Source organism: Plecotus auritus, assembly GCF_963455305.1.
Source record: "Plecotus auritus genome assembly, chromosome: 1".
NCBI lineage: Eukaryota > Metazoa > Chordata > Mammalia > Chiroptera > Vespertilionidae > Plecotus > Plecotus auritus.
In genome coordinates this window covers 91,768,194-91,780,920 of record NC_137770.1, presented here as the reverse complement: position 1 = coordinate 91,780,920, position 12,727 = coordinate 91,768,194, and the positions used below count along the sequence as shown (strand labels likewise).

Genomic DNA, 12,727 nt, shown 5'->3' with positions numbered 1-12,727 from the left:
GTTGCTCAGTGGTTGAGTGTTGCCCTCTGAATTAGGAGATCGTGGTTCAATTCCTGGTCAGGTTACTGGATTGCTCCCCATTGTGAGGCATGCAGAAGGCAGCTGATCAATGATTCTCTCTCATCATTAATGTTTCTATTTCTCTTCCTCTCTCTGAAATCAGTAAAAAAGTATATTTTAGAAAATTACTCTTACTAATTTCAAATACAAGAAAATGTATATAAAGATAGTATTTTAAGTACTATTTTATGTATCTCATTTTAATGTTTTATTTTTTCCTGAAAATGTGGCCTCTCCTATTCCAAGCTAAGAATTGGTTCTGATGTATGGTTTTAGGAAAAACATTACATTTCTCTTTTTTTTATCTTTTAAATGTGTAGGTAGCAAATCAAGATAATTATTACTATATCAAAGTATTATAAATTTATTGAAAAGCTATTCCACTTCAGTTTTTCTCATGGAGGCCCTCTACCCCTTCCTACTATTTCTTAATGTGTTAAAGTCAGGCTTTAATTCTTTATCATTTGAAGGTTAAGAGGGTTGTGGTTATGCTAATGGGAGAGAAGATTAAAGAGTTAGGGCTACTTGTTGCCTTTTAAAAATTGTTAGATGATTAAAATTTCCTTTTTTATATTCCTAAAACTAGAGGACTATAAAAGTGCTGCTATGAAGGCTCAAAGTAATATCTGTCTTATAAAATAATTTCTGTATATACAAATGTTTACTCTTTACACTTTGAGGACCATAATTTGATTCTGTGATGGTCAAATCAATGAAATTTAAGGAGCTTTTTAAAACATTCTTATACTCTGATAAAAAAGGGCAGATGAGTTAAAAAAAAATCTGACTTCAGTGAAATGTAACATATATATAAAATTAGATGATTTTCCTTTAAAAATGAACCAAAAGTAGAATTGATTTATTTTGCATACTGTTACCACATTATGTTTATGAGCACCATGATGATTTTCCTTTAAAAATGAACCAAACGTGGAAATGATTTATTATGTATACTGCTATGTCATCATGTTTATGAGAACCACGGCCTAAATTGTAGGATGGCACCTTGCATTTGTTAGGGGTAATATATTTCATCAAATTTAAGATGCCATTGTTATAAGAGACACCATTATTTTATGTCACTAAGGGAAAAAGTGTTGCCAGTTTAGCTGTGACTTGCCATTGCTTGTAACATACATTCTGATTTCAGAATATTAAAGTGCTAAAAACTGTATCTTTGAAACTAATTGAATATAGTATCAGGCCTCTTTCTTATAGTCATTCAGTTAAAGGCATTGAATTTTTAGTCTTATATAATTATTAGGCTTAGAATATATTTGGTTCAGAGGTCTGCAGATGTGTCTACTAAATAATTATAAATTCTCTTCTGTATGATCTTTTGGAATATAGTGTATAATCCTTAAGTAGTCATTATCATTAAGTAACTTGCCAGGTCACATAGCTAAGATCTCTCTGATTGACTTACCTTGTTTTTTTCCCTCATAAGATCTTTTATAGTTCATATTAATATATTCATTTGTTTACTTTTTAAATGTCTCTCTCCCCTGTAGTCCCAGGGGGCTCAAATCTTGTCTATTCTGTTTACAGCAGTAGTCTTGTACTACTTAACAACTGGATACAATCTGAGAAATACATTATTAAGCAATTTCATCCTTGTACAATCATGACAGAGTGTACTTACACAAACTTAGATGGTATATAGCCTCCTAAACACCTAGGCTGTATGGTATATCCCAGTGGTTGGCAAACTGTGGCTCGCGAGCCACATGCGACTCGTGAGCCGCGGTTTGCCACTCTCTTGACTAATGAGTTTGCCGACCACTGGGATAGGGGCTTAATCACAAGGAACAACAACAACCTGTAATTATTGGAATTGAGAGTCTAGGTCAGTGGTCAGCAAACTCATTAGTCAACAGAGCGGCAAACCGCTGCTCACGAGTCGCATGTGGCTGACAAATACTTGTGTATCTAAACATGTAAATGTAAAAAAATGTATAGTAAAAATATGGTACAAATGATTTTTAAAATGGTACACTTGCATAGGGCACTTGAATGGAACTTGCAGGACTGGAAATTGTTCTGGGTGAGTCATTGAGTGAGTGATGAGTGAATGTGTGAACGTAAAGGCCTATGACATCATGTACGCTATTGTAGGCTTTATAAACACTCTACACTTAGGTTACACTGAATTCATAAAACACGAGTTAAATCAAGCACAAGATAAAATGATCAATCAAAAGATGTGTTAAACATGAGATGTATGAGACTGCTGCTGGCGTAACATGGCACACCGTTTTACTGCAAACATTTTTGTAAGTAGAAAGAGTACACTCTACAATAATGATAAAAAGCATATGATGAGTATATACATAAACCAGTAACATACTCACTTATTTTCATTATGAAGTATTATGTACTATCCCTACTTTTATGTGTTATACTGGCAATGCTATAGGCTTGTTTATACCACAAACACATGAGTACTGCATTGTGCTATGACACTGCAATTGAGGTAGGAGTATTTCAGTTCGATTATAATCTTTTTAAAAATATACATATTTTTATTGATTTTAGAAAGGAATGGAGAGGGTGAGAGAGACAGAAATATCAGTGATGAGAGAGAGTTGTTGATTGGCTGCCTCTTGCACGCCCCACACTGGGGATCGAGCCTGCAACCTGGGCATGTGCCCTGACCAGGAATCAAGCCATGACCTCCTGGTTCATAGGTCAACGCTCAATCACTGAGCCACCGCAGCTGGGCTCCATTATAATCTTAATGGAACCACCATTGGATATGTGGTCTGTCGTTGACCAAAACATTATGGAGCACTTTACTGTATAGCTATAGAAGTTATATATATACACCACAGAGAGAAAGAGTGTACACGTGTGAGCAACAACATGAGCATGTAAGCGAACAGGCTATGTTCCTCCCAAAGTCTAGCATCTGGAAATATCTTTGGGATGGCCCAGTACATTTACAACTGGAAATGAAGGTATGAACCTCTTTATATGTATTTTTTAAAAAGCTCCAAATAAAACTCATTACAACTATTTCAATGACTAAAGCTATAAAAACCGCCCACCCCAATCCCAACCACCAAAAAACATTCACGTACTATATGAAAAACTACTTTATGTCATTATTATAGACAAAAATAATCTGTTATCAGAAAATACTGAATCTAACTATGTGGCTCATGATTGTATATATACCTGGTACTTAATACAATTCTTGACCCATTGTAGGTACTCTGTAGATACTTGTTGACAGTGACTCCAAAGTGCTCTCTTTCCACCATGTTATGCTAACTGTGACTTATGCAGAGATTGACAATATAATTGTTGTTATATTTTAACATAGTCCATATTGTTGACCTTTTATATTGATTTTGTAGGTTTGTATTTAGTTTATGGTCATTCTTTATCCCATGTTGATTTTTTGTTAGGCTTTGTTAATTATGTTGAAAGTAAGGTTGTTGGTTTTGTTTTCTAGATTTTCTTGACAGCTGCCGTGCCAGTACCCTGTTAGCTGAGCTAGATGATGATGAGGACTTGCCTGAGCCAGATGAGGAAGATGATGAAAATGAAGATGACAATCAGGAGGACCAAGAATACGAGGAGGTTATGGTAGAGACAGCCCCCCATTCTCTTAACTAAGATAAAATATTAATGATTGAAATGAATAGAGGAAAAGCAAAGTTCTGGTTAAACTTTGTAGCAAGGAAATATGGTACCAGTATGAAAAATTTGGTTAATTATGAAAAATGCTGTTACTATGAGCATTTATGATTCTCTTCTAAAAGGCAGTTGTAACACAATGACAAATATTTGTATGTCTAAACAAGTTGGTTATATTTGAAAAATACCACAATATCACATGCTAATATTTTAACAGATTTAAAACACTAATCCTGAAGTATACAATTTTCATGGTTCTTCTGCAATATTTATACATAGAATTTTTTAGAGTCTACTTTTTTTTGTTTGTTTTCTTAAATTCTTTATTGTTTAAAGTATTACGTATGTCTCCTCCCCTCCCCCCCCCCATTGACCTCTCTCTGGCCACTCCCACCCCCCCAGCACATGCCCTCACCCCTCTAGTATCTGTGTTCATTAGCCATGACTGTATGCATGCATACAAGTCCTTTGGTTGATCTCTTACCCCCCTACCCCCACCCCAGTGTCTACTGTTTTGAAAGCAGTATCTGTTCTCATCAGTCCTTATACAGAGCTATGAAGTATAGGCATAGAAAAAGTAATTTGCCCTAATTAATAAGAGTTAAGTAGAAAAAGTGTTGCCAGTTTAGCTGTGACTTGCCATTGCAGTATGATCCAGAATCCCAGTGTTTAACCACTGTGATTGTCTTTGAATTGAACTCTTGACTGAAAATACTCTTTATTTTAATGTATATTTTTTATTTTTTAAAAATGAAATGTTGTTAGATTTTAAAAAGCTTCATAAGTTGCGGTGTTTGGGTTTTTTGTTGTTTTCTTGGTTATTCCTCACCCAAAGATATTTTTTCCGATGATTTTTAGAGAGAATGTAAGGGAGAAAAGGTGGGGAGGAGAGAGAGGGATGGAGGGAGAGAGAGAGACATAGATGTGAGAGAGACACATCAATTGGTTGCCTCCCACATGCATCCCAACTGGGGCCGGGTATCAAACCTACAACCCAGGTACATGGAATTCGAACCTGAGACCCTTCAGTGCATGGGACGATGCTCTAACCATAGGACAACACAGGCCAGGGCATAAATTGAGTTTTAATGGGGTGAAGAACTCAAATGCTTTTAGTATATGTTGCTTGGGAAATAGTATACCAGCATATTTCTTTTATGGCGTTAATATATGAATGATGCATGATGAATTTAAAATATTAATTTTATAACTTTTCTGAAGATAGCTAATGAATATGAAGTTTTTAATGACAGTTTTGGTAATATGGGTTGATAGTTTCTAGTCAAGGCTGAATAAGGATATATATCGATCAAATAATTAGATGTCTCTACATATTTTTAAAAATCAGATTCTGAGACGTCCATCCCTGCAGCGACGAGCCGGCTCTCGCTCTGATGTAACGCACCATGCTGTCACTTCACAGCTACCACAGGTTCCTGCTGGAGGTGGGAGCCGACCTATTGGAGAGCAGGTAATATCTTCATGTTTATCATCCCCATGATGTATTTTTTCCCCTTTCACAGTTAAGGACCATCCAAAATGTCTAGAAAAATATACAGGGAAAGGAGAGAGAGTTAAAAAATGGAATTAACAAAAAGAAACTTCCTGGGGGAGGATGGGAGAGGGCTAGAAGAGGTTAATGGGGGTAAAAAGAGGACCTATGTAATAATTTCAACAATAAAGTTCCAAATAGAGTCCAGATTGCTCTGATAGAATGCAAACAGAGGTTACCTGAAACTCCTTCCCCTTGGCCTTTGGATAATAATAAACATATACTAAAATAGTTAATAGCTATTATTTAAGACTTACTTTTCATAGTAGTAGTAGAGGTAGTGATATTAGTCTATTAACATTTACCGATTATTAATTGAGTGCTAGACATTTTTTTCAATACTTTAAATGTATTAACTAATTCAGTCCTTTCAACAACCCTTCGACAGTTATTTTTAGTCCCAATCTTCAGAGGATGATTTTAAAGGTCACACATAGAAGTGTTGGATCCAGGATGAAAACCCAGATATTCTGGCTCTAGAGCTGTCAAATGTCAGTTTGATTTGTTTATAAAAATTAATTTCAATTATATGTTCAAAATATAAGGGGCTATGTGTGTGTGCAGCTACATACATAATTATTATTAAAATTATTACAACAGACATAACATTTACAATTCATTGATCTCTCTTTTGTTGATACTAAAAGTGAAGGAGAGGAGACAATGTTCCTTAAATAACTTTTATTATGGAAAATTTCAAATATGCAGGAAATCGAGTAGTATGACGATGCCCCAAGGATCCATCATTTGACTTTAACAACGCTTTGTCAAAATGTTTGATTTGCCCCAGAGTAATTGAAAGCAACTCCCAAGCATTATATGTATTTTTTACCTAATTCAATATGTAATGCAATTTTCATTTTTTAAAAAAGCACCTACCAGTATTTAAAAATAAATGTAGGTTCACTGGAAGATGCACAGATAGTATAGAGAGAGGTGTTATGTGCACTTTACCCAATTTCTTCCAATGGTCACATTCCAAACAATAGAGTACAACTTGGAAACCAAGAAATTAACATTGGTACAATGTATGTATATGGTTCATTGTCATCTTATCTCATGTAGATTTCTGTAACCACCACTAATGCAACTTACTTTTGATAAACTTAAATTGTTAAGAAATGTATGTACTACCTATATATGTCTGTGTAGGCTCATTTTGTGCTTAAGAAATATGGCTAATTAAGGAGTGTAATAGCTATAGAGAAGAGCTTAAACATATACCTTACTTTACTTTTTTATTTTATTTTTATTTTTTAAATTGATTTCGGGGAGGAAGGGAGAGGGAGATAGAAAAACATCATTGATGAGAGAGAATCACTGATTGGCTGCTTCTTGCATGCCTCCTACTGGGGATCGAGCCCGTAACCCGGACGTGTGCCCTTGGCTGGAATCAACCGGGGACCCTTCAATCCGCAGGCCAATGCTCTATCCGCAGAGCCAAACCAGCTAGGACCATATACTTTACTATATAGATAGCACATCACTTTGGCAATACTGAAGTTTTATAATGTCTGTATGTGAAACTTTATTTTTATTTACTTATTATTTTTTAAAATACGTTTTTGTTAATTTTAGAGAGAGGAAGGGAGAGGAATAGAGAGATAGAAACATTGATGAGAGAAAAACATCAATTGGCTGCCTCCTGCATGCCCCTTACTGGGTATCGAGCCTGCAACCCAGGCATGTGCCCTGATTGGGAATTGAACCGTGACCTCATGTCCTAGTTCATGGGCTGACGTTCAACCACTGAGCCATGCCATCCGGGCTGAAATTTTTATTTTTATAGGAAGAAGAAGAGTATGAAACTAAAGGAGGACGCCGGAGGACATGGGATGATGATTATGTGCTAAAGCGGCAGTTTTCTGCTTTGGTTCCTGCTTTTGATCCTAGACCGGGTCGTACTAATGTCCAACAGACAACTGATCTAGAAATTCCACCTCCAGGTACGATATGTTTTAGTTTTTGTGAGTTAATTTTTAATAAATAACAAGATAATTATACACAATTAGAAAATTAATGTACAGGTTATAAATAATGATTTTCAAGGAAAAACGTTATCAGCCACAAGTCCTTAAAAATAATTTTTTTTTAAAAGGAAAAGATACAGTCTTTTTAAAACAGTGCTTTGTACTTATGTAATTTTAAAAGCAAGGCTTCATTTAAAGATGGATACTTTTTATTTTATCTTATACTGGATCAAAATTGCTAAGGATTATTTCTTTTCATTTTTTTCTTTGAAAAGCTATATATAGGTTTCAGTTAGATCCTCCGGAGTCAGTCAGCCTCAGTGGCAACTTTATTTCTTACAACTCTATTTTGCCTGTGGTAGATACACTAATGGCCCCCCAAAGATTATATAGATCCTAACCTCCAGAATCTGAGAAGATGTTACCTTAATGTGACAAGAGAGAGATTTTGCAGATATGATTAAATAAAGATTTTGAAATGGGGATATTATCCTGGATTATCTTGGTTGAGTCCAGTCTCCTAATAAGAGGGAGTCAGGAGGGTCAGAGTCAGAAGGGGATTTGACTAAAGATACAGTGGGATGTCATACAGTGAATAAAATACTTTTGAAAACTCTTACCTAATGATATGAGAAAATGATTCCTGCCCTAGTAAAAAAGAGGAGAATACACCACCAAATACACTATTTGTGCACGTGTGTGTGTGTGTGTGTGTGTATGTGTATGTGTCTGTGTCCATACCTCACAACCCACTCAGTATAAGCAAAACATTATTAACCAAAGTATGTGGTTTTTCTCTGGGAGTAGAAAGATGAATAATTTTAGTTTTCTTATTTCTAAAAGTAAAATGTCTTTAAAATATTTTTATAACCCCAGCTGGTTTGGCTCAGTGGATAGAGTGTCGGCCTGCGGACTGAAGGGTCCTGGGTTCGATTCCAGTCAGGGGCACATGCCTGGGTTTCCTGGGTTTCAAGCGTGATCCCCAGTAGAGGGCGTGCAGGAGGCAGGCAATCAATGATTCTCTCTCATCATTGATGTTTCTGTCTTTCTCTCTTCCTGTCTGAAATCAATAAACATATATTTAAAAATACATATTCATATAGTTAGCATATATTTCCTAATGAAAATGAGAGATCTGTATCATATGCATAAGTTTTACTCTGTATTCTCTGTCTTTAAGTAACCTATTATTCCCATTTGAAAAAAATTGAAAATGTTGAGGCCAGTAGAGTCTGTAGAAACTGATATCGTTTGTCAATATATATGGCAGAAGGGTTTACTAGTAGATTTCACATAGCCTTGTCTCGTAGTGCAGTGTCTTGGTGTACTGTAATTGTTTTTCATGTCTTTCATATTTTTAGGAACACCTCATTCAGAACTCTTGGAAGAAGTAGAATGTACTCCATCACCTCGATTAGCTCTCACTTTGAAAGTAACGGGTCTTGGAACAACTCGAGAGGTTGAATTACCCCTCACCAATTTTAGATCAACCATCTTTTACTATGTACAAAAATTGCTTCAATTATCCTGTAATGGCAATGTGAAATCAGATAAACTTAGGCGTATTTGGGAGCCAACATACACGTAAGAGATTTTAATTTAATTTTTTAAGTATATATTTTCTTAATATATAAGCCAAGAAGCATTGTATTTCTATGTTTGAACTATAGGAACAGAAAAGATTTGGTTTTTGTTCTGTGGGTTTACAGGGACAGATAAGATCATTTTTGATTCCTGATGTAGAAAGGTTAAGGTTCACAATTGAAATGAACTTTAGAAATAATCAAAACTAGTTCCTTATGTAATAACTAGAGGCCCAACGCACAAAATTTGTGCATGGGTAAGACCCCTAGTGGCTGCACACTGCTGGCCGGGGCCTCTCTTCCCTGGCTGCCGGCTGGGGCCTTCCTTCATTCTGTGCCACCCCCTTGTGGTCAGCCTACGTCATAGTGAGCAATTGAACTCCCGGTCGGTCAGACTCCCGAGGGGACACTTGACATATTAGGCTTTTATGTATATAGAATAGATCATTGACCTCTAACTGGGACTGTGTATGAAATACTAGATATTTTTTATTTGTTATTTGTTTTGGGGTCTGTGAGTTAACCACCTATCTTTGTTCATTCATTCATTCATTCAACAAATGATTATCAGTGAACTTGGGCCAGTGTGTTTATTAACATTTTAGTACCTCAGTTTCCTAATCTTATAAAACGAGAGTGCTTGCAAGGAATCAATGAATTAATATATGTAAAGCATTTCAGTAATCTGTGATGTAGAAAGTACTCAGTATTACCTATAATAGTAATTTATTATTTATATTAAAACATATTTTATACTATAACATTAATTTATACATATTTTTGTTATATTACTACATATTTATATTATATAAGTAATAAGTAATTATATAATTATTCTTATTTGACTTTACTTTTGTTGGTATATTTTTCTCTTGTTCTCTTAACATTGATAATCTTATCTAATGTCCAATAAAGTAATCTAGGTCCTTTGAATTAGAATAGAAGGTCGTCATGCCAAATTCCACCCCCCTCCCCCACATTCAATTTTTATCTCAAGTGCCTTACATGTTACTTCATATCTTTAAATATTCCAGGTTTGATGTATGTTTTTTCTGTAATAATGCTAAATTTATAAACCATAACTTTTTCAGGAATATGATTTCTGTTACTTTCCACTATTTAACAAATTAATATTTTTTTCTCATAAGTTCTCCCTGAGTTCAATGTTTAATATAATCATATGGCAGAATTTATATATTTTCTGAAAAACTGAAGTCTTACTGGAAATAACCACAAATCATTTGATGTATGAATTAACTTGAGTAATATCTTCATGTTTAGAATCATGTACAGAGAAATGAAGGATTCTGACAAGGAAAAGGAAAATGAAAAAATGGTAAGTTATTTTTAGAAAATGGGTCTTACTGGCTATTTAGGAAAAAAAGAAAAAGAAAACTAACACTGTTCAACTGAACATTTGAGGGAAAAATTAATAACACAGAATCCTTTACATTAGGTTAAATGCATGATCTTAAAGTTAACTTCTATAATGCATGTGAAATAGCATAGACTTTATAATCAGGAAAGGCCAACATTTGGTTTTTCCTATTGTAGGGTTGTTGGTCTATAGAGCATGTGGAACAGTACCTTGGCACTGATGAATTACCAAAGAATGACTTGATAACCTACCTGCAGAAGAATGCAGATGCTGCTTTCCTGCGCCACTGGAAATTAACTGGCACTAATAAAAGTATTAGGAAAAACAGAAATTGTTCTCAGCTCATAGCCGCATATAAGGTATATATTGGTATCAAAACACTGTTTGGGTTGGGAATGGCTTTGTGCTTTGTTTTGCAACATTTAAGGATTCTTAAGGAAGGGAGGTGTATTGGGACATACTAAAAAAAAGAGGTTGAATTAATATGCCAATGCTAAAATTTCAAATATGGTTTATGATATTGGAATCTAAGTGCATAGTTTTAACTGTGGCTTTATAGTAGTTTTATTTTATTTGGGAATTTAATGGTTTAGAACACATTAATTTTCTACTTGAGTAATACTGGTTTTATTTATGAAGAAGGCAATTCTTTGAAAAATTCTAGACTTTCCAAAATAATACTAATGGGATGATATATTGCTTTTCTTGAAAATATGATTAATAGCTAGTTTTGCTAATTGTTTCCTCAGGATTTTTGTGAGCATGGAACAAAGTCTGGCTTAAACCAGGGAGCCATCTCTACTCTTCAAAGTAGTGATATTCTTAATTTGACAAAAGAACAACCCCAGGCCAAAGCAGGGAATGGACAGAACTCTTGTGGAGTAGAAGATGTCCTTCAGCTTCTGCGAATTCTGTATATAGTTGCAAGTGACCCTTATTCAAGAATATCCCAAGAAGGTTTGTAAGAGCTTGTTTTATTTCTGTGGCATTTTTAAAAGCAAGTTCATTTATGTTTTATTAACTTTATTAATTTTATTGATTTTATAGAAGGTGATGAGCAGCCTCAGTTTACTTTCCCACCAGATGAATTCACTAGCAAAAAAATCACAACAAAAATTTTGCAGCAGATTGAGGTAATAATAATAACAGATAGTTATTAAACTCTTCAAGCTGTCACTGTTGGACTTTCAAAGTATTGCCTCTTCTTCCTTTACTAGACTTCGTACCATCTCTCCCTTCCCTCTGATCCAATGGTTTGGGTCACATGGTCTATTGCCTTAATTTCTGTAATTACCTAAGGATTGACTCCTGCCCAGTCGGTGTGGTTCAGTGGTTGAGCGTTCACCTATAAACGGAGAGATCACTGGTTCATTTCCTGGTCAGGGCACATGCCTGGGTTGCGGGCTCCATCCCCAGTCGGGAGCATGCAGGAGGCAGGTGATGGATGTTTCCCTCTCACCTGTGTTTCCATCTCTATCTCTCGCCCTTCCTCTCCAAAATCAATAAAAAACGTATTTTTTTTTTAATTTGACTTCCTTTTGTCTTTTTAAATAATTGCCTTAAGATATTGGTTTTTGTTAATTTGCAGGAACCATTGGCATTGGCAAGTGGGGCTCTGCCAGATTGGTGTGAACAATTAACCAGCAAGTGTCCTTTTCTAATACCATTTGAAACTAGACAACTTTATTTTACATGTACTGCATTTGGTGCGTCAAGGTAAGAAGTGTATCCTTTTATATTTTCAGAATATTTTTTAATGTTAAGTAAGCTCAGAATGTACTAATATACTTTATATCAAGACTAATGAAGGGAATATATTATCTTGTTGTTTTCTTTCTTAAAAGAGTTGTCAACATTTAAGTGTTACTGTGTTTCCAGTTGGATATATACTATCTTGGAGTGGTATGAATTGATCTCTTGGAATAGTGTGGGTTGGGAATACAGTTATCCCTTGGTATCCATGGGGAATTGGTTCCAGGACCCCTGGGGAAACTAAAATCTGTGGGTACTCAAGTCTCTTAGCACTCTGTATCCATGGGTTCTGCTTCCATGGATACAGAGGGTCAACCATAATGTATTCTGTCAGCTAGCATTTACTGTACAGTATGTAAGTAGCTTATAGAAATTATTAGTTGCTAAAATTCCTAGAAATACCAAATTAAATGCTTGCAAATAGCTTTGTTAGCATTGAAATATATCTTACCTTCTGGCCATCTAATATACTACATATTTTACTTAATTATTTTTGTTTTTCTCTCTCCTTGTGCTAGATGATAGTTTCATGAGGGTAGGAATTTCTAGCTGTTTCATTCAAAGTAGATGTAAAAAGTTATAATTTCAAATGAAGTTATTTGTTTTCCTAATAAGTTACATTGTATCATTTTTATACCATTTACAAAGCATTTGTACACACAAAACTATAGACCTAGTGCGATAAATGGCATTATTTATGATTTCTGTTTTATAGATGAGGAAATTGATTCTCCAAAGTACTTAGCTGAGTTGGCCGAGATTGCCAAAAACGTCTTAACACACATGACAG

General features: G+C 35.0%; 2 protein-coding genes across 5 annotated transcripts in view; one reads left to right on the top strand and one right to left on the bottom strand.

Moving 5' to 3' along the window:
- The window catches only part of HECTD1 (HECT domain E3 ubiquitin protein ligase 1), a 101,732-nt gene that overhangs the window by 79,514 nt on the left and 9,491 nt on the right, over nucleotides 1-12,727 (top strand). For all 4 annotated transcript variants that reach the window (XM_080643065.1, XM_080643067.1, XM_080643066.1 and 1 more), the window contains 9 exons: nucleotides 3,518-3,651; nucleotides 5,051-5,173; nucleotides 7,044-7,200; nucleotides 8,586-8,808; nucleotides 10,089-10,143; nucleotides 10,362-10,544; nucleotides 10,935-11,142; nucleotides 11,233-11,318; nucleotides 11,774-11,901. In XM_080643065.1, the coding sequence (XP_080499191.1) occupies nucleotides 3,518-3,651; nucleotides 5,051-5,173; nucleotides 7,044-7,200; nucleotides 8,586-8,808; nucleotides 10,089-10,143; nucleotides 10,362-10,544; nucleotides 10,935-11,142; nucleotides 11,233-11,318; nucleotides 11,774-11,901 (1,297 nt within the window). The remainder of the gene's footprint in view (nucleotides 1-3,517; nucleotides 3,652-5,050; nucleotides 5,174-7,043; nucleotides 7,201-8,585; nucleotides 8,809-10,088; nucleotides 10,144-10,361; nucleotides 10,545-10,934; nucleotides 11,143-11,232; nucleotides 11,319-11,773; nucleotides 11,902-12,727) is intronic.
- The window catches only part of AP4S1 (adaptor related protein complex 4 subunit sigma 1), a 68,619-nt gene continuing 59,746 nt past the window's right edge, over nucleotides 3,855-12,727 (bottom strand). Inside the window, exon 6 of the mRNA XM_080643120.1 lies at nucleotides 3,855-5,245. The gene's annotated coding sequence lies outside the window, so the exon portion shown is untranslated. The remainder of the gene's footprint in view (nucleotides 5,246-12,727) is intronic.